Source organism: Cervus canadensis, chromosome 10, assembly GCF_019320065.1.
Source record: "Cervus canadensis isolate Bull #8, Minnesota chromosome 10, ASM1932006v1, whole genome shotgun sequence".
NCBI classification, from domain to species: domain Eukaryota; kingdom Metazoa; phylum Chordata; class Mammalia; order Artiodactyla; family Cervidae; genus Cervus; species Cervus canadensis.
In genome coordinates, this window is record NC_057395.1 from 34,836,917 (window position 1) to 34,857,235 (window position 20,319).

The 20,319-nt window shown below is 40.2% G+C and overlaps 2 protein-coding genes and 1 long non-coding RNA gene across 10 annotated transcripts in view; 1 reads left to right on the plus strand and 2 right to left on the minus strand.

Annotated features, from left to right (window-relative positions):
* Positions 1 to 16,898, plus strand: part of CACNB2 (calcium voltage-gated channel auxiliary subunit beta 2) — a 410,486-nt gene extending 393,588 nt beyond the window's left edge. For all 7 annotated transcript variants that reach the window (XM_043478990.1, XM_043478992.1, XM_043478996.1 and 4 more), the window contains 4 exons: positions 9,570 to 9,721; positions 11,441 to 11,536; positions 12,409 to 12,594; positions 13,472 to 16,898. In XM_043478990.1, coding sequence (XP_043334925.1) covers positions 9,570 to 9,721; positions 11,441 to 11,536; positions 12,409 to 12,594; positions 13,472 to 13,960 — 923 coding nt within the window. In that variant the 3' untranslated portion in view covers positions 13,961 to 16,898. The remainder of the gene's footprint in view (positions 1 to 9,569; positions 9,722 to 11,440; positions 11,537 to 12,408; positions 12,595 to 13,471) is intronic.
* LOC122448068 lies at positions 11,443 to 15,198 on the minus strand. Its single transcript, XR_006271494.1, has 3 exons — positions 15,082 to 15,198; positions 12,593 to 12,678; positions 11,443 to 11,582 (listed from the first exon to the last, which is right to left on the minus strand). It is a non-coding gene; the product is annotated as an uncharacterized LOC122448068 (long non-coding RNA).
* Positions 16,899 to 19,256: 2,358 nt separating the features above from the next.
* NSUN6 (NOP2/Sun RNA methyltransferase 6) overlaps positions 19,257 to 20,319 on the minus strand; it is a 68,377-nt gene continuing 67,314 nt past the window's right edge. For both annotated transcript variants that reach the window (XM_043479665.1, XM_043479666.1), the window contains exon 11: positions 19,257 to 19,881. In XM_043479665.1, coding sequence (XP_043335600.1) covers positions 19,654 to 19,881 — 228 coding nt within the window. In that variant the 3' untranslated portion in view covers positions 19,257 to 19,653. The remainder of the gene's footprint in view (positions 19,882 to 20,319) is intronic.

The window sequence follows — 20,319 nt, forward strand, 5'->3', positions numbered from 1 at the left end:
TAGGAAAGATATTCTTACTTTGTACAAAACTGGTCCTTTAGTACTCCAGGTATGTAACTATATGTACATGTGTAGACACTGGTTAAAATTGTGCATAGTTCTAAATGCTACCATTTCTTCTGATTTGTACATGTCTCCGTCTTTATTTAATTCTTCTTGCTTTTCTTAGATCTTTCCGGTTCTTCTTACTGTTTTTAACCTACCAATTATTTAGTCTTTGTATCCATTTCCCATCTCTAAAATGGTGGTGCTACCAAGATACCTACTAGGATTATTGTGAGAAGCATATGAAGTAGTTTGTGGCATGTAGTAGCAGATCAGTTAATGGTGGCTGCTGTTATTAGTAGTTCTAATTTTTCAAACATTGTGACATATTTGTATATATATAATTATACATATGTAATTATTTTACTCATTAAAGTATATAAGATATTAATTTAGATCTGATAAAAGAAATATATCCTAGAACTGAAAATTTTAATGACTAGTAAGTACATAGCCAGCCAGCATGTGCTCAGTCATGTCCAAATTTCTGCGACCCCATGGACAGTAGCCCTGGCCAGACTCCTCCGTCCATAGAATTTTCCAGGCAAGAATACTGGAGTGGGTTGCCATTTCCTACTCCAGGGATCGAACCCGCGTCTCTTGCATCTCCTGCACTGGCAACTTTACCAACTGCGCCACCTGGGAAGCCCAGTAAGTAAATAGATAAATTAAAAAACAAACCAATTTCTATGTAGCACATTCTTCTCAGTCTGCACAATGGGTTCTCTGTAATGTTGCTTTTTTTTTTTTTTAAGAATATTAGCGTTTCAAAGATCTAAGTCAAATTAAATCAGTGCTAATGTTGCAGTATTTGTGAACAGCTGGAGACTGTATGCTAGAGGAAAGTTTGAGGCCAGAGAGGATGCCTAAGAACTTCTTTCAAGCATTATTTATTATCCTGGAAGTGCTTTGAGCCCAAGGGCAGGGTAGGGCTGAATGGGGGGCGGGGAGTTTATTTTATTTTTTATTTTTTTTTTTTTTAGTGCCTTTATTTAGGGGAGTTTATTTTAAAAGCATCTTTTTCTTGTATACATTTAGTAAAAACTAAATTTGAGAAAACTGACCTCAAACTTAATAGATGAGATCAATTGCAGCAATTATTTAAGAAAGGATGAATGATCCAGTACATTGAAGATATAATGTAATAGCTTAAAATTTACTTTATACTTGCGCTTTTAGAAAACTTTCATTACATGAAGTATAGTGTGTTGCATTTGGAGTTGCTTATACTAATATGCCACCATATGGCATGAAGGAAAAAACCATGAAAATTTTGCAGCTTTATGTACATCATCAGATTTTCGGAGTGGTATAGGACTTCTTTGCATATATGGATGTCTTTATATGGGCTCATAAAAGTTCTCACTTTTTTTCTCAGTTGTAATATTGGTCAGACATCATAAATTAAAATATGTATATTAGCTGTGCACACAAATATGTACTTCCATACATTACAGAAGTAAAAACACTATTTGAATTAAAATAGTAAAGGATCTTGTAATACAGTTATTTGCCAATTCCAAATCCAAACTTCTAAAAATAATAAACTTAGATAATTAACTATTGCTTTATAAAATAATTCACCTTAGTGTCTTTAACCTGCCCAACTTTATACCATCTGCAACTGTGGTTTGGTATTACCCCAAGTAGTTTTCTAGGAACAAGTCAATTTAGAAGAATATGCTACATCTTTGTACACACTTGTACACAACTATGCTTCGTGGGGTCTATTTCTGTCACACAATAGCAAAAACTACATACTGAAAGTAGGAAAATACAAGCAAATAAAAGAGTAAAGGAAGTGAAGCTAGATGTAGTTGGCATTTGGCTATAGTTATAACAGACAAGTAATGCATGGGAGGAGAGGAATTCATTGACTTTGTATATTAGCAACTAGGTGGTCAGACAAGAATGTTTACAGCTTGGTAGATGTTTTAAGCCCAGTGGAACAGTCAGCTAAGATAACTTGTTAAAAGTTGGTCTCTTCCTCCTTATCCTGATGGACCTGTTGTGTCTCTGGACTATGGTGATGGATACAGGAAACTACACATGTGATAAACCTGCATAGAACTCTGTACAAACATATACACACACACACAGATGAGTACATAAAACTCAGGCAATCTGAGTAAGACGGATAGGTTGTATTAATATTGATATCCTGGTTGTGATGTTGCACTATAGTTTTGCAGGATGTTCCCACTGAGGAAAACTAGGTAATCAAGTGCACTGGGAGCTGTCGTTTCTTACAGCTGCTTGTGAATGTACAGTTGTCCCAGTAAAAGAGAAACTCATCACTTAGGTTGGTAACACCAGGGACTGAGGGACTGGGGTAACACACCTGAGAGAACGTCTCATTCACGGGTTCTCAGGCGTGGTCTCCACATCAACAGCATCACTGCTGGGAGCATCAGTTAGGAATGAGCCTTCTCAGGCCCCACCTGGGCCTATGAAGTCAGCAGCTCTGGAGGCGGGGCCCTGCAGTCTGTTTCAGCAAGCCTGCCAGGTGACTCTGCTTGTGCGTGCCAGGGTTTGAGAACTACCGATCTTGTCATCACTGTGCAGTGAAGGATCTAAGGACCACGAGAAGGGAAGGGATCCGTGTGGTGTAGGTAAGGCACTAAGGAATAAAGCTAAGGCTAGACCCTGGGCGTCCGGACTACCAGTCCAGGATTTCCTCCATTGAGCAGGGTATGAAGTGATTACATTTACTTGACCATCTGCCTTCTCTTAGGAAAAAAATTTATGGGCCTATTGATCTGAATCTCACTTCCTCCCTCCTCCTGACCTAATCATTACAGGCATAGCCATGTCTATCTTAAGAAATTAACATTTTTTAATTCCACAACATTGCTCTGATGGCCCAGCTACTGCCATATCTCCACCCAAAGGGAGGACTTCACCTATATATAGTTGGCTGTCAAGTGCACAATTAATGTTTTTGAAGATTTAGTGAATTTTTTCTACAACAGCAGCTTCTGTCTAATCTATATATAGTCAACTAAAAGGGCAAATATAAAGAGAAAACACATTGTATATCGTCATATATACAGAAACTAGAAAAATGGTACTGATGAACCTATTACTGGCAAGGCAGGAATAGAGCCACAGACGTAGAGGACAGACTTGTGGACACAGTAGGTGAAGGAGAGGGTGGGACAAATTGAGAGAACAGCACTGACAGAGATACACTACCATGTGTACAGACATGCATGCACTACCATGTGCACAGACATATATACACTACCACGTGTACACATACATACACTACCACGTGTACACATATATACACTACCATGTGTACAGGCATACAGACACTACCATGTGTACAGACATATGTGCTACCACATGTACACACATATATACACTACCACGTGTACACGCACATATACACTACCATGTGTACACATATATACACTACCATGTGTACACATATATACACTACCATGTGTACAGACATATATGTGCTACCACGTGTACACATGCATACACCACCACGTGTACAGACATACATACACTACCACGTGTACACATGCATACACCACCACACGTACAGACATACATACACTACCATGTGTACAGACATATATGTGCTACCACGTGTACACACATATATACACTACCACGTGTACAGCAGCTAGTAGGAAGCTGCTGTGCAGCACAGGGAGCTCAGCTCGGTGCACTGTGGTGACCTAGAGGGCGGGGATGGTGGGGAAGCCCAAGAGCAAGGGGTGTAAGTATACATATAACTGATGCATATTGTTGCAGAGCAGAAACCAACACAACATGGTAAACCAATTATCCTCTTAATTAAAAACAATTTTTTAAAAGGCAAATATTTGTTACTATATATATATGTATATATACATATATATACAATGATTATATTTTTTCTTTTCCTTTTTAACTCATTCTTTCAACACAATTTTTGAGTGCCAAGTATGTCCTAAGCACTGTCCTGAGGGAAGGAATGAAAGTAATTATGTATTATTGCCAGTCTTCTGTCAGTTCACTGCCTGTTGGAAAAGTTTTCAGTCATATTATCAAAATGCAATGTGATACATGTTAGCAGGTTGGCACAAAGCAATACTTGACATTTATTAAGCATTTCCTATAGGCACATACTGAAATAAATATTTTGCACATAGCTACACTTAGTCCTCATTTCCATTTTCCAGAAAAGAATACTTAGGAGCTCCGAGAAATTAAGCCTTGTTACCCAAGGATCACACCGCTGGATTAAGTGAAGAAGCCACATTGGTGCCTGGGAAGTGGGTGCCCAGAGGCAAACCTTCCTGGGTCGGGGAAAGGAGAGGGGGCTGTGACAGAGCGCTTTAACAGATTTCCTTTCTTAGGCTAAGTAAAGAACTTGTCAAAATGAGAAATCTGTGCTTAGTGATTATGAAATGGTATTGGAACTACTATTACATTACTGACAGTCTGCCCTCTGAGTCCATTTCTGTTTCATAGATAAGTTTCTGTCACATTTTAGAATCCACATGTAAGTAGTATCATATGGTATTTGTCTCTTTCTGACTTACTTTGCTTAGTGTGATAATCTCTAGGTCCATTAATGTTGCTGCAAATGGCAACATTTTCTTTTTTATGGCTGAGTAGTATTCCATTGTATATATGTACATCTTCTTTATCCACTCATCTGTTGATAAACATTTAGGTCATTTCCATGTCTTGGCTATTGTGAATAGGGCTGCTATGAATATAAGGGTGCATGTATCTTTTTGAATTACAGTTTTGTTTGAATATATGCCCAGGGATGGGATTGCTGGATCATATGGCAATTCTTTTTTGAGGAACCTCTATACGGTTTTTCATAGTATCAGCAGTGAGTTTAAATTCAGTAGGTGTAAGAGATTGGGATCTGGACAGATAAATAAGGCTTTTCAGTTTCAGAAATGAACATCAGCAGCATTATTTTTGAAATAAATTCTCAGCATGATGTACTCCATCAAAGAAAAACCACTAGAATGGGCACATTTCTTTTGAAAGCATCATTTTGTACTTGGAAGTTAAAAGCATTTTCTTCAGAATTTATTGGTCATCTCTTTATAAGGTTTATTTACAAATATGTTGCATTGGGTTTCTTAAAAAAATCTTTTTAAGTTTTTAAAGAATATCTCATTTTCCACCTTAATTTAAAAAGTGTAAGGTACCTGTGTATCTAATACTAGAATATATGCATATATATACACACATGTCCATGATACATATATTAAGCTATATATACATACATTGATATACATTAATAGATACAATTTTTGGATATATAATAAGATAATGGATTATTTTATGTTTATCTGTTACCCAGATTTAGTAACAAGTATTACATTTATATTCTTGCCTGGGAAAGCCCATAGACAGAGGAGCCTGGCTGGTTACAGTCCATGGGGTTGCAGAGTCGGATACGACTTGGCGAATAAACAACAACAAATTACATGTATAATCATTTTTTTAATAGTGCTCAAACCTCTAAAAAACAAGTTATTTTTAAGGCATGGGACTCTTGTGACTGTGTGAATACCTGTCATTAACTGGTACACAGATGAAAATCTTTGTGATCAAATTTCTTTTTAATGAGACATAACTGACAGGTACACAACTTGGTTTGACACATGTATATATTGTGTAATGGTCACAGAAAGATTACTTACAAGTTTATGAAGTTACAAATTTTCTTCTTGTGAGGATAACTCTTTTTGTTTTTCCATTTATTTTTATTAGTTGGAGGCTAATTACTTTACAATATTGTAGTGGTTTTTGCCATACATTGACATGAATCAGCCATGGATTTACATGTATTCCCCATCCCGATTCCCCCTCCCACCTCCCTCCCCATCCCATCCCTCTGGGTCTTCCCAGTGCACCAGCCCCGAGCACTTGTCTCATGCATCCAACCTGGGCTGGTGATCTGTTTCACCCTTGATAATATACATGTTTTGATGCTGTTCTCTCAAAACATCCCACCCTCACCTTCTCCCACAGAGTCCAAAAGTCTGTTCTGTATATCTGTGTCTCTTTTTGTTTTGCATATAGGGTTATCATTACCATCTTTCTAAATCCCATATATATGTGTTAGTATGCTGTAATGTTCTTTATCTTTCTGGCTTACTTCACTCTGTATAATGGGCTCTCATTAGAACTGATTCAAATGAACTCTTTTTAATGGCTAATATTCCATGGTGTATATGTACCATAGCTTCCTTATCCATTCGTCTGCTGATGGGCATCTAGGTTGCTTCCATGTCCTGGCTGTTATAAACAGTGCTGCGATGAACATTGGGGTGCACGTGTCTCTTTCAGATCTGGTTTCCTCGGTGTGTATGCCCAGGAGTGGGATTGCTGGGTCATATGGCAGTTCTATTTCCAGTTTTTTAAGAAATCTCCACACTGTTCTCCATAGTGGCTGTACTAGTTTGCATTCCCGCCAACAGTGTAAGAGGGTTCCCTTTTCTCCACACCCTCTCCAGCATTTATTGCTTGTAGACTTTTGGATAGCAGCCATCCTGACTGGCGTGTAATGGTACCTCATTGTGGTTTTGATTTGCATTTCTCTGATAATGAGTGATGTTGAGCATCTTTTCATGTGTTTGTTAGCCATCTGTATGTCTTCTTTGGAGAAATGTCTGCTTAGTTCTTTGGTCCATTTTTTGATTGGGTCATTTATTTTTCTGGAATTGAGCTGCAGGAGTTGCTTGTATATTTTTGAGATTAATCCTTTGTCTGTTGCTTTGTTTGCTATTATTTTCTCCCAATCTGAGGGCTGTCTTTTCACCTTGCTTATAGTTTCCTTTGTTGTGCAAAAAGCTTTTAAGTTTCATTAGGTCCCATTTGTTTAGTTTTGCTTTTATTTCCAATATTCTGGGAGGTGGGTCATAGAGGATCTTGCTTAAGATCCACTCTCTTAGTAACTTTCAAACAGACAGTATCACTAACTCCAATTACATCCTTGGGACTTCACTGTACTTTTGATCACCCTCCACCACCCCCCTGTTCTCTGTATCTGTGAACTTGTTGCTTTTTTTTTTTTCAGTTCCACATTTCAGTAAGATTATATATTTGTCTCTAATTTCACTTAGCATAAAGTTGGTAAGGTCCATTAGTCTTGTTGCAAATGTGACTCATCTTAATCCACTGAGCTGTACTGCAGACTAACTTTATATCCTACAATTTAATTTATTTATTAGCTCTAACAGCCTTTTGGGGGAGTCTTTAGAGTTTTATATATATATATATCAGCATGTCAGCTACAAACAGTGAGAGTTTTACTTCCTCTCCAATTTGCCTGCCTTGTTTTTGTTTTCTGCCTACTTGCTCTGCTTACATCTTTCAATACTATGTTGAAAGAAGTGGCGAGAGTGGGCATCCTTGTGTGGTTCCTAATCTCATGGGAAAAGCTTGTAGCACTTCCACTGAGTATGATGTCAGCTGTAAACTAATCAAATTTCTTAATGCTTACAATAAACTTAGATTGGAACTTCACTACTGGTGATCGGTGGCTTGTGAAAACACAGGGCACAGAGAAGCAAGGTTATAATTGGAATAAAAAATTTAAGCAGCAAGAGAAGAGAGCAAATAACAGTTTTAGTAATGTTTTAGAACATTATTACAAAAGGAAGAGAGAAATATATATATGAACAGTATGCTGTAAGAAAGCCCAGGTACTTGTTACCTAGTTTCAACCATTTACTTTGAAGTTAATTCCAGATACTTATATTATCTGTAAATATTTCAGTGTCTATTTCTAAACAGTGGAGACTCCTTTTACTTAAACCATAATGCCATTACCTTACCTCTTTTTTTAATATTTATTTATTTGTATGCACCAGGTTTGAGTTGCCGCACGCAAGATCTAGTTCCCTGACCAGGGATCAAACCTGGGCCCCTGCGTTGGCAGCATGGAGTCTTAATCACTGGACCACCTGGGAAGTCCCTGTTGTACCTTAATGATGTACCTTAATGTACCTGGTATCATCAGGTTGCCACTCAGCCATGTATCATTTCCCAGCTGTCATATACTATATAGACACAAACACATACATTTTATACACACATATATATATACATAAACATTTTATTCACTTCTGCATCATAAAATAAATAAATTACTATTTGTTTGAATCAGGATCCAAATAAAGTTCACACATTGTGATTGGTTCTTAGGTCCTTGAATCTCTTAATCCTGTTTTCCATATATCTTTTATCTCCTTGTAATTTTTTTAAGAAACTAGGTCAGTTATCCTACTTATCCTACAGGGTATTCAGAGACTGAATTTTGCTAACTAAATTACACTGGTGTAGTTTACACAACTGTCTGTTCCCTGTATTTCCTGTAAACTGGTCTACTGAGAAGCTTAACAGGTTTTTTTTGTCTTTTAGCAAAACTGTGTCATGAGTGGTAATGTGACCAAACACTACTTTAAAGCTCGTATCACAAGTGGTTTGGGGCATTTTAAAGACATCCAGGTAAACAAAAGGACTCTTAGTGGTAAGAGGCAGATGACTAGTGGCATGCCTTTTCTAGAATACAAAAGTTAAAATATATCTCCAGGAATCTTCTGCACGGACGTGAATGCACAAGAGGAACTAAATGGTGTCCTGTAGGTCCAGGCATCTCACGGGATTGGCCCTTCATGATTGTAGTGGGCACTGCAAGCTACATATTATCCTTTACAGATCTGTGATACTTAGAAACATAGTTCCTGGCTATTTAACTTTTATCTGACTCTCAAAAATTGTTACTCACATTCATTACATTTTGGGTACTCCATAGCAGTAATACAGTATATATCCATCATCACAGAGTATTCCTGGACAGCCCTTTTTACACTCAAGAGAATGGAGAAATAGATGAACTGAATGAAAACACTTTGGCATTCAAGTAAATTTTTTTGTTTTTCTATAAATCTAATAGATTTTATATCTGAGGTGCTGCCTCCAATACATACCTGCCCTTTTAAAGCATGAATGTTACAGGACTGTCTTTTTGTTGGTGGAAAATACAAGTGTGTTTCTGGGTAGGTGTGTTGTAGACATTCTGAAAATTTCTGTTTCCTGCTGTAGTTACGCTTGCTCATAAACATCTCTAGACTCCACCATCTCCAGAAAGTATACCAAGAGGTGGCAGGTAAACGCAGATACGCCCATGCAGTGACAGGAAGGCCGGTGATGGGTCGCTAGGCTTGAGTGGTCAGAAACAAAACACAAGGAAGAGCTCTCTTCATGTTTCTATTTTACATTTTAATAAAATGACTCCATGGAGTGAAGTTTTATAGCCCCCAAAACAAATAAGCACATCGTGGTAAACTGGAAATAAATTTCATAACTGGTTGAGAGAGGAATTTCTAAATTCTTGAGGTGTTGTGAAGGAATGGCTCTTTGCAAAGGATGCCTGTTATTAGCTCTCTTACCTGTAGACTCACCTGCCTGAGTAACCATTTTACTTTCTCTCAATCTGGTCTAAAGATGCTGAACTTTTAAGTAATCAAGCTCTGCTTCACCTTTTACAGCGGAAGTTCAGAGTGAAATCGAAAGGATTTTTGAACTTGCAAGAACACTGCAACTGGTGGTCCTTGATGCGGACACTATCAATCACCCAGCCCAGCTCAGTAAAACCTCTCTGGCCCCTATTATAGTGTATGTCAAGATTTCTTCTCCTAAGGTAAGCAGGGCTGTTACCATTTGTTCTGCAAACTTTACTAAAATGTGTGTTTATAGTCTGCTTTCCAGTTACAAACAGGCTGCTTCTTTATCCATCACTAAGGATTTGAAGAGAGATGTGGTAGATGAGAAGTGTTAAGAGTCATATAAGCAGAGAGTGATGATAAGTTTCATGGCTGAGAACAGTGATTTCCAAAGTGTGGCCTGTGGATTCCTGGTGGGGGAGGCCAGGAGACACTTTCAGAGGGCCTAGAAGGTCATTTCCCTGATAATCCTCAGACATTCTCCTCCTCTTCCCCTGGCCTGACCTTTGTACTCACGGTGCAAAAGAAGTGGTGGGTAATGGCTAGGCAGGAAGGAAGACGACAACAGCACTAGCAGCTGCTGCATTCTTCCTCACCATGCACCACCAGGTTATAAAGTTTCACTTAATGTCGTAATGAAAATGCATCTAGTGCCCCTTTCTTAGTGGAGTTTGAAAACACTGGATACATTAGTTCCTGGTATGTATTTTGATAGCAGATCCTTGCTCTTGTCTAAAGTCATTACTAAAATATAAATCTGTCCCAGAAGAGGTCAAAATAGGGTGCAGATTTTTTACTGGCAACCTTCAAGTTAGAAGAGACGATGCCTCTTTTGCCTGTGATTTTAGATGGAGTGTTGTGAAATATCTGAGTATTATTAAGTTAACTGTGCTAGGAATTAAGTTTTTACAATCATTAACTCTTTTACAATTTCTAGTGTCCACACTAAGAATATACAAAAACTCGTGATATTAGTTTTAAGAATGTATTTTATTTAAGCCAAAAATATTTGTTATTTTAATATTTAGTCAATAAAATGTTATTGTGGTACTTTAAAAAAAAAGTTCTGATAAAGTAGCAAAATTGTTTATTAAATTTTGGCTCTTCAAAAAGATGCTACAAGCCTAACGAAATGGGAAGTACACATCAATTTGAGGACAAGTACTGGTGTGATCATTGGAGTCATCCTAGAACACCGTTTTTATTGGAAAGAACAAATGACATGCCATTCAAATTTCAGGACAAATCAATGGGATTTAATAGAATAGGGTTTCAGATGTCACATGGCAGCTAATCTTTAAAAAGCTACCACTTGTTTACTGTAGTATCAAAGAAAAATATCCAGAATTATCTGAAAAGGCTACTAAAATATTCCTCCTTTTCTGAATTACATATGTGGAAGAGGCTGGATTTTCTTCACGTATTTCAAAGTAATGTACTGTGGCAGGTTAAATGTAAAAAGAGGAAACATTGGTTATCTTCTGTGAAGTCAGGTGGTAGAGAAATTTGCAAACAATTTAGCTATTTTTATCAAAATAAGTGATATATGTTAACATGCAAAAGGTTTATTGGTCATTCTTAAATGAATTTCTCAGTTTTAATGTCTAGTATGTAAATATTCTAGTTCACATAAAAAGCCCTTGGGATTTCTCAACAGTTTTTAAAAACATAAATCATGAGCGATAAAGTTTGAGAAGTGCTAGCCTTAAAAAAAGATTCAGAATAATCCCCATGCTGGTGGTTTTTTGAAGCTTGCAACCGAGATATATTAATTTTCCAGATCTTAAATATTCTATTTTCTTGCCTAGTAAACCGTGAGTGCTGTATGAAAAAGGTCCCAGAGAAAAGAGTGAATAATGAACCTTGTTGTTTACCTGAGTACAGACAATCCTGTTTAAAAACCTCATCTTTTGCAGGTTTTACAGAGGTTAATAAAGTCTCGAGGGAAATCTCAAGCGAAACACCTCAATGTCCAGATGGTGGCGGCAGATAAGCTAGCTCAGTGTCCTCCAGTAAGTCTCTCTGTTCAGTATAATCCACTTGAAGTCATCAGCCCTGCTGTTAACAAAAACCAGACAGACTAGGTAAACACTTGTCCAGAAGCAGTGGGCTTCTTCCCAAAGTGGAGAACTGTCCACTTCTTGCCATGAGCACAGGTCTAGGTCATGGTCGTGGCTTACGAACGGCTATAGTGTGTTCCGTGGGGATGTCACTTTGTTAACATCTAACACTTCCATAGTATCTTAAGTGAAACACAATTGTTTCAGAACTTTGGTTGGAAAGATGGATCTATTTGGGGTTGGTTTATTATTCACTTCTAATCTGGGAGCAAGTTGCTGGCTCTTTATCACCATCTATGAAATTGATCTGAAACCATGTAGAGACCAATTTCCAAACCAGTCAGTAAGCAGATTCTGACACCTGAACCCATTCCTACCTTGAATCCCTGTTGTGCATACCATGCTCTGAGACACTATGCTTCTGGGTTTTGTTTTGACTTCCTCATGTCCTTCCCTTGCCGCAGCTATTTCCAAGATTCAGCTTTTCAGTCTGTATGTCGAAAACAGACTTCTTCCTATAGTGTTTGGCTTACAGTCTTACTTTCTTTTTTACATCTCTCTCCTAACATAGGGTCAATTCCTTTTTTTCACTATTAGCAAATTTTCTATCATGCCCTTAACAACTGTTATTACACCTGTCCACTTCCTAGTCAGTGATACATGTGTGTCGACACTGACCGGAGGAGGACCAATGCTTGTAAGCTGACTCTGGAGGACAGTCTGTGGAGGAGTCAGGCAGCAGGAGCAGAGACCAAGGGGCTCCCTGCTTTCTCCTCTAAGGTGGGGAGGTGTCAGTGTGCTATCTGTAGTGTCTGCCCCTGCAGGAGCTGTTTGATGTGATCCTGGATGAGAACCAGCTCGAGGATGCCTGTGAACACCTGGCCGACTACCTGGAGGCCTACTGGAAGGCCACCCACCCTCCCAGCAGCAGTCTCCCCAACCCCCTGCTCAGCCGCACTTTAGCCACCTCCACCCTGCCCGTCAGCCCCACACTAGCCTCCAACTCACAGGTAAGCAGAGCCCTCGTCCACACCTGGGATGCCAATGCAGCATTTGTTCCCATCGGGCAGCTCTCTCCTGAGTGAGCTGTGTGCCTATAAGAAAAGTAGTGTAAACAGCATCCTGTGAATATAGATCCCCTCGTCCCATTTTCTTTAATCGGTGTAGAGTTGCTTTACAGGGTTGTATGGGTTTCCTCCTACAAGGAAGTGGAACAGCTCTATGTCTATCAGGTCTATCCCCTTCCTCTTGGACTGCCCTCCCACCACTAACTCTATTAAGACAGGAAGAGAGGAGGAACTTTCTACAGGCCGGCAGCACAGACTGTGGACTCAAGACTGCCTGGGTTCAAATCCCTCTCGGCCCTGTGCCTCAGGCATCTAATAGCACCAACCTCATGGGGCTGTCGTAAGGGTTCCATCTCGTGACCCTTCTCATAGATGAGCACAGAGGGTTGTATTAATAATTTGATATGTGACTATCTTATGCTAGTGCTGGTCTCATTAAGTGCCATTTAAGCATCTGTTTATTTTTTTTTTTTCCTTAAAGCCAACATTTCCAGAATTTACCTTCCCACCTGTATCTGAGCAGAGGTGTGGCTCAGTGTACACCCATGTGTAGACAAATGTCAGGAATTTGTATCTGTATTTGAACCACAAGAGAACATATAAAAGAAATCCCTCCTTCCTTCATCTAAAAGGCAAAAAAAGTTACTCTGTTCAAAGTCTCTAAAAGGCTGAAATGAAATCTAACCCAGCTTGCTTGCTTAATTCTTTTGGTAACATCCAGTAGCATTTATATTATACTGGACTTGACGTTAATTTGTAAGACTTAAAAGTACCTGCCTTTGTGACTGGGGTTCTCCTGTATTTGCTCCTCTGGCTCCAGGGTTCTCAAGGGGATCAGAGGACGGATCGCGGGGCTCCGGCCCGCTCTGCTTCCCAAGCTGAAGAAGAACCCTGCCCGGAACCGGTCAAGAAAGCCCAGCATCGCTCCTCCACCCAGCACCACAACCATCGCAGCGGCACCAGCCGAGGCCTCTCCAGGCAAGAGACCCTGGACTCGGAGACGCAGGAGAGTCGCGACTCCGCCTACGTGGAGCCCAAGGAAGAGTACTCGCACGAACACGCGGACCACTACGCCCCGCCCCGCGACCACAACCACCGAGAGGAGCCCCACGGGGGCGGGGAGCACAGACACAGGGAGACTCGGCACCGCTCCAGGGACCCGGACCGGGAGCAGGACCACAACGAGTGCAACAAACAGCGGAGCCGCCACAAATCCAAGGATCGCTACTGTGACAAGGATGGGGAAGGGGTGTCCCGGAGACGGAACGAGGCTGCGGACTGGAACAGGGATGTTTACATCCGCCAATGACTTTTCTGCCCTTTTCTGTTGTTGTTGTTTTTTTTTAAGTCTTGTATACCCACCACCCGCCCAACTCGATCTTGAGGGGAGGGGTGGGGTCTACATTGCAATCATATGTGATTTGTCTTGTATATTTTGTACTGCTGTTGCTTGGATAGCAACAGCATAAAATAGAGTATTAATACACGTTTTTTTTTTCTTTTGTAAGTGCTCTATCAATTGGCCTGGAAAGACTGCAGGCCCCCGGTTGTCTACAGATTCTTGAACCCCGTCTAGGGTAGCTGCCACTCAAACAAAATCTGTTGCTGTCTGAGTGGCGTTCGTATTTTAAGAAGCATAGCTGATGTTTTCGAAAATGTGGTTGATGTATCCAGTAGGCCAGAACTGGCCCAGATAAAAAGTGGAGTTTCCTGATTCTTGCCGATTTTTTTAATATGTAGACACCTGATTTGCATATTCATCCATGGACCACTGTTTCCTGCTTGTACCTCCGGCTGACTAAATTTGGGGACAGATTCAGTCTTGCCTTACACAAAGGGGATCATAAAGTCAGAATCTATTTTCTATGTATTAGTATTGTGTACTGTATAGACAGTTTGTAAATGTTATTTCTGCAAACACCTTCTTACAATAATTATATATATTATATATAATATATATATATATATCAGTTTGATCACACTATTTTAGAGTCTTAATGCCAAGTCAGCAGACCTGCTTTATGAATTACAGGGACTAGAAAAGCCCACCTTCAGGAAATTTGTAATAGCATCGACTCGACGCCCATCCCCATTCACTAGAGAGTCTGTACATACTGTAAATACGTGTGGCTGCTTGACTTGAAAAGGTTTGATTTCTGAATGTTTCACCATCCTTGTAAGTTTATCATTTCTGACCATAAACTATGGGAAATATATAACCAAACTCCAAGAGTTGTTCTACTCCGTGCAGTTCACACTGATTGTGACGACCACGTCCTGTGTAGCTAGTGTCTGAGGTCACAGCACTGGAGTCTAGGAGCTGGAACCCGTGTGCGTGTGGGTCTGGGGGTGAGCATGTGCGAGCAAGTGGAGGGTGTGAGTGTGGAAGACGCAAGAAGCTTCCAGCCTGGGCCACCGGCACACACCCACCTGGCTCCGCCGTTCACTATGCTGCTGCGGGAGTCACCGGGGCGTAGTGGGGAGCTCGCTGCCAAAGGGGACTCATTCAGAGAGCTCCCACCTGCTGGCTCCTTGGCTGTGCCCCTGGAAAGGAAAAATACGGGCCGCTTTTAACTGTGAGTGTTCCACTGGAAATGTCTGATCTCTCATGTGTCCGAGTGTCTGTCGTAGGGAGAAACGTTTACACAGCTTGTAGAATAATTTCAGGGGAAAATCAGAGACCGTGACTCCTCCCGCCCCGCTGGCTGTTCCCCTCTTCTCTCCTCCATCCATCACCATCTCCCCCACCAACTCCCGACACTTTCACCGTCCGTCAAAACCTAGAAGTGCTTCTTATAACCAAAGTTTCTGCTCTTCAGAAGAAATCAGGGCAAAATGAGGTGACTTGAAGTGAACAAAGATGTTGAGGTTTTCCTGTGTGGGACACCTGCCCTGAAGGGGAAGCCAGAGATGCTGAGCCTGGTGTCAGGGACACGCTGGCGGCAGCCCACGAGGTGGCTGTCATGCTGAGGCCAAAACCTGCTCTGTCTCTATGTCTGTCTATGTATGTCTGTCTGTCCACTAAAGCCTGGATGGGTAAGACAGTTATTAGGTGTGCACGGACCTGGCACTTGAAGTCTGTTCCTGGAAAACTCCTCTCTATGATTGCCTACCTTCAGACCTGGACATTAAAAATTCTTATTTTATTAAATAAGTTAGGCTATTTTTTATTTCGCTTCTTTGGTTATTCCAGGTTCTTGCCAAATATCCTTGGACCTTTACAAGTAAAACTGTTTCATGTTTCATTCCTTATTTTCCTCCCCCAAAGAAAACTCAAGAGTTATAAAAATGAATTATACATATAGTGTTTTATCAGATAACAGAGAAACCATTTCCCTCAATCTGTTAATTAGCTCTGTACTGTTGACATAACTTTATTTATTGAATATAAAGACACTAGTCATAATATATAAATTTTCAGTATAAATTAGTCACATCATTGGGAAACCATGTTCCAATTAAAGTTACTTTTATAAAATACTTCCAGTCAACTTTTCATCACAGTAAGATGTCCTAATCACCAGCCCCAACCTTTCCTATACAAAATTACATCCCAGTTCATGACTTTGGAATATTTGAATTCTTGAGGTATAACTGGTATGTATCTTTTTTGCTGCTACCATTAATCCCTTCCAAAGAACTACATTAATGGATTCCATTTTTAAAAATTTTGTACCTGGACCCTTCGTTTCTCACTTTACTGTGAAACACATTAGTCCAAATCAGAGTGTTCCTCAGAAACCTCTATTGCAGGATTTGACATAAGCGCATCTATCTGTGAAGACTGTGTAGTGGGTGTATGTATAAACGGTGTGTGCAAAATATGTAAATGAAGAAACAATCCCAAGGACAATGGGATATTTACTGACTCGTAGAATGTAAAATTCTAAGTCTTTTCACACAGCAAAGGTTTCATTTAACCAACTGGGTTGTAGAATCATGATTTTTGTAGTTAACCTAGAAAATGCTGGAAATGTTCTGAATAGTTCTATGGTTTTTTTTCCTTGTCAAACCCATTTCAATTTTTTCTCTGCTCTCTACTGCTCATTTAAGTTACTGTTACAAAAAGGTGCTGCTAAATGTAGGCCGTCTTAGTTATCCTGTACTTTGGGACAATGCCACATTTGAACATGGTCTGCTCTGCATTCATGTTAAACCTTCACTGTCAGCTACACCAAACTGTTCAACAAGCCTGGTTTAAAGTCATTCGTATCAAACAAATAAAGAGCTGGCTTCTGCACTGTTTACTATTAGTAGTATTAATTGCCATTTCAGGAGTGAGTCTTACAGTTGACAGTATGTTAAACACTTACCTGCACTTCCCTCACGTGGCTCATCTTCCGGGGGCAGGGAGGTCATGGGCTGCGGCCCCTCCCCACGCTGACTGACAAGTGCCAGCTTCCAGCAGGTCAGAGGTCTCCGGGGGTCTGAGCACAGCAACATCAGCTTCCTCTCACCTTCATCCTTCCATGTTCAGCAATTCTTGCCTCCGATGTTGAATTTTACTTTTTCCCTTTTAAACTGATCCATCATCAGATCTTCATTTTAATTCCTCACCCTTGGCTCAATGACATGATGCTGCTGGTCCAATCTCGTTAACAGGTCAAGAGTCACTCTGGTGGAGACAACAGGTAGATTAGATGTCTCTGGGTCAGTGGTTGAATTGTGGCTAAGTTACATTTTTAAGTATTTGTACTTTACTACTTAAAATGTGATACACGGTTTTGAAGTAAAATGTACTCACTGTGGAATTAAAATGCTTCTGTTTCAGAAATAACTATGACAACATTAAATATGTTAAAAAAAAATGTATTCGTTCTCCGTATTTCCCGTTCTTCTATTGTATTTTTTCTTAAATGTCTGCGTTTCTTAAGATTGAATGTGTTTTGTGTTCCAATTTGGTTTTTTTTTTTTTTTTGAAAGAAACCACTGGAAAATGTCTGTTAAAGGAACAAATGGTAACCCTATTTCTTATCTGTCATTACTGTTTTCAATATGCAAATATTTTTCTTCTGTTTTGCCTGTACTGCTTATATTATGGTGTTTGCTGGTATTAATCAAAACTTACCATGTTTGCTACGAGGCTCTTTCCCAACCATTTCCATCCCAGCCTAGCACCTAAGGTTCTGCAGAGAGCATGAGAAGGGATGGACTTTGTGTGTTTTAAAATCATATTGAAAGTTCCAGGGTTATGCCGAGCCCTGGAAACAGAAGTACACAGGTCAACAGTGTTTCTCTTTAGACAGATGACACCTGCTGGGTATGAGGCAGAATGAGGGATGGAAAGAAGTCAGTTACATAGTGAATCTTAGGGCACTTGGTGTGATTTTTTCACTCCTTCAGTAAGGGTGTAACGGTGATCTGCTGTACAGAAAGGACAAAGTTCCTGCCTACCTGGGGGCAGGGGTCAACAGCATGCCCTGTTCCCTAGGGTGATGTGTCAAGTGCTGTGACAGGAGGAGTCAAGAGGTCCAAGGGGTGCAGAGACAGCCCAGCTGCAGAGAAGAGTGTGAAGAAAGGCTTGCTCCGAGCAGAGGCCTCTGAAGATCTCACCTGATCCGAGACCTTGCATTCTTTACGACACAAGAAGAATTTCGAGAAATTCCTAATGCAGACCCTTTGTTGTTGTTGTTTAGTTGCTAAGTCATGTCCAACTCTTTTGCAACCCCATGGACTGTAGCCCGCCAGGCTCCTCTATCCATGGAATCTCCCAGGCAAGAATACTGAAGTGGGTTGCTAATTTTCTTCTCAAGGAGGTCTTCCCAACCCAGGGATCAAACCTGCATCTCCTGCATTGGCAGGCAGATTCTTTACCACTGAGCCCACCAGCGAAGCCCAGTGGAGACCTGTGAAGGGGGAGAGGGGAAAAAAACTATTAGGCAATTGTTTCCAACCATCCACTTTACATGCCCAAAGGCTCAGGAATTTTGAGGTGATTTGAATTAACAAAACAGATATATTTAACATGATATGAGACACCTTTTAACCTATGGTGGGTATTTTAATAGATCTTATCTAAAAAGCATGCAGGATGAAGCAAGCCCACAGTTACAATCATCTTACAAAGGCAGTCCACGTATACTGGCCACTATAGGAGATGTCTGGTCACTTCTGTGGTTTGGGTGATTTCAGATTTGATGGTGAAGTGGTCTTGTTTTATCTTGATCTATCCTAGTCACAGCTGCATGGTCTGGGGTTGGTGTTCTATGGACTTGGCAGGAAAATACCAAGGCCTGGCCACTTCCCAGCTCTCACAAGACGGTTTTCTCTTTCTCACCAATCATACCTCTAATAATTTGTATATTCCATTAGATGATAAAAGGTACCCCAATTCTATAATAGTCTCATTTTTAATCTACAGAGTTAAAATTCATTTTAGTTTTTAGTTTAAAATATGAAGGAAAAACAAAACACAGTGAAGGGTGACTGTTATTTGGGAGTGCTCCAGAACTCACAGGAAAGAGGGGCTGACATACCAAATAGTAAACAGAAAAAGTCAAGTAAAATCCTCAGCTCTGTTCCTGGCACATGATAAATAAGTTACAGACCACACACCCTGAATTCTGAAGGAATTCATACTTAGGAACTCAGTAACAGAAAACATGTTTTATAACCAAATTAAATACTGCTAATTTTATTCCTTTTGTAAAATCCACTCATTTTAACATTAAAAATGACTTGCATTCTTTACAAATTAAAACAAAGACCCCAAGTGAAAATACGTTCCAGACTTCAACAGGCACCTCCTTTTCTTTATATTCTGCTAAATCCATAAAGGAAAAATTTTCTTAAAAACACAAAATATAATCTCAACACACACCCCACTCCCACCCCAACCCTCCAGTTTCTTTCTCTGTGAAGTAGAGTCTCTTGATTCCTGGTGGAAGAGCTGGCAGCCTTTCCTGTTTCTCCAGCAACCACGACATCAATCACATGGCTTGATGAGAGTTTGGTTTAAAAAAAAAATAATAACCACATGGCACATGTTTGGAATTTTCATTTCTAAAGATCCTCCTCTTGTGTGCTTTTGCATTTTACAAATTTTGCTATGAAAAAACCTATACAATCCTTATTTGCCAGCCAAACCAGGTCTTCTATGCTGGCGTCTCTCAGAGAACCAATGTCACGGTCCAGTGACTGCACTGCAGAGGGATCGAATCGCTGCAGCCGTTTCAGCTGTTCAGGTGACAGGCCAGCTCCCAGCATCCCTTCTCCTCCCACCTGTGGGTCCTGCGCGGGAGAAGAATAAACACAGATGAACATCCTCGTGTTAGGAAGAGTGCCTGTGCGCTATTTATGTTAAAAGGCAAACTGAGTTGTAGCTACCACCAATTCCAGAAACAGAAAAATAAGTAAATACCTTTGTGTGTATGTACGTGTGTGTGAGAGAGAGAGAGAGAGAGAAATGGACATGCCGCTTTTCTGGATAATAAAGTAGGATAATAGTAAGAGCAGTCACTTGATGACTGAACTCCTAGGATGGGCTTTATGCTCATCAGGGACCACAACATGCAGAAGGCCTGAACACCAGTCAGCAACACATGGACTCCAGGTACAGCTCTGCCACATCTTAGCTGTGTGACTTTAGGACAGTAACTTACCCGTTTCCTCATCTACCAAACAGATAAAATACTCAGTTCTGAGGCTTAAATAAATAAGGCGATATCA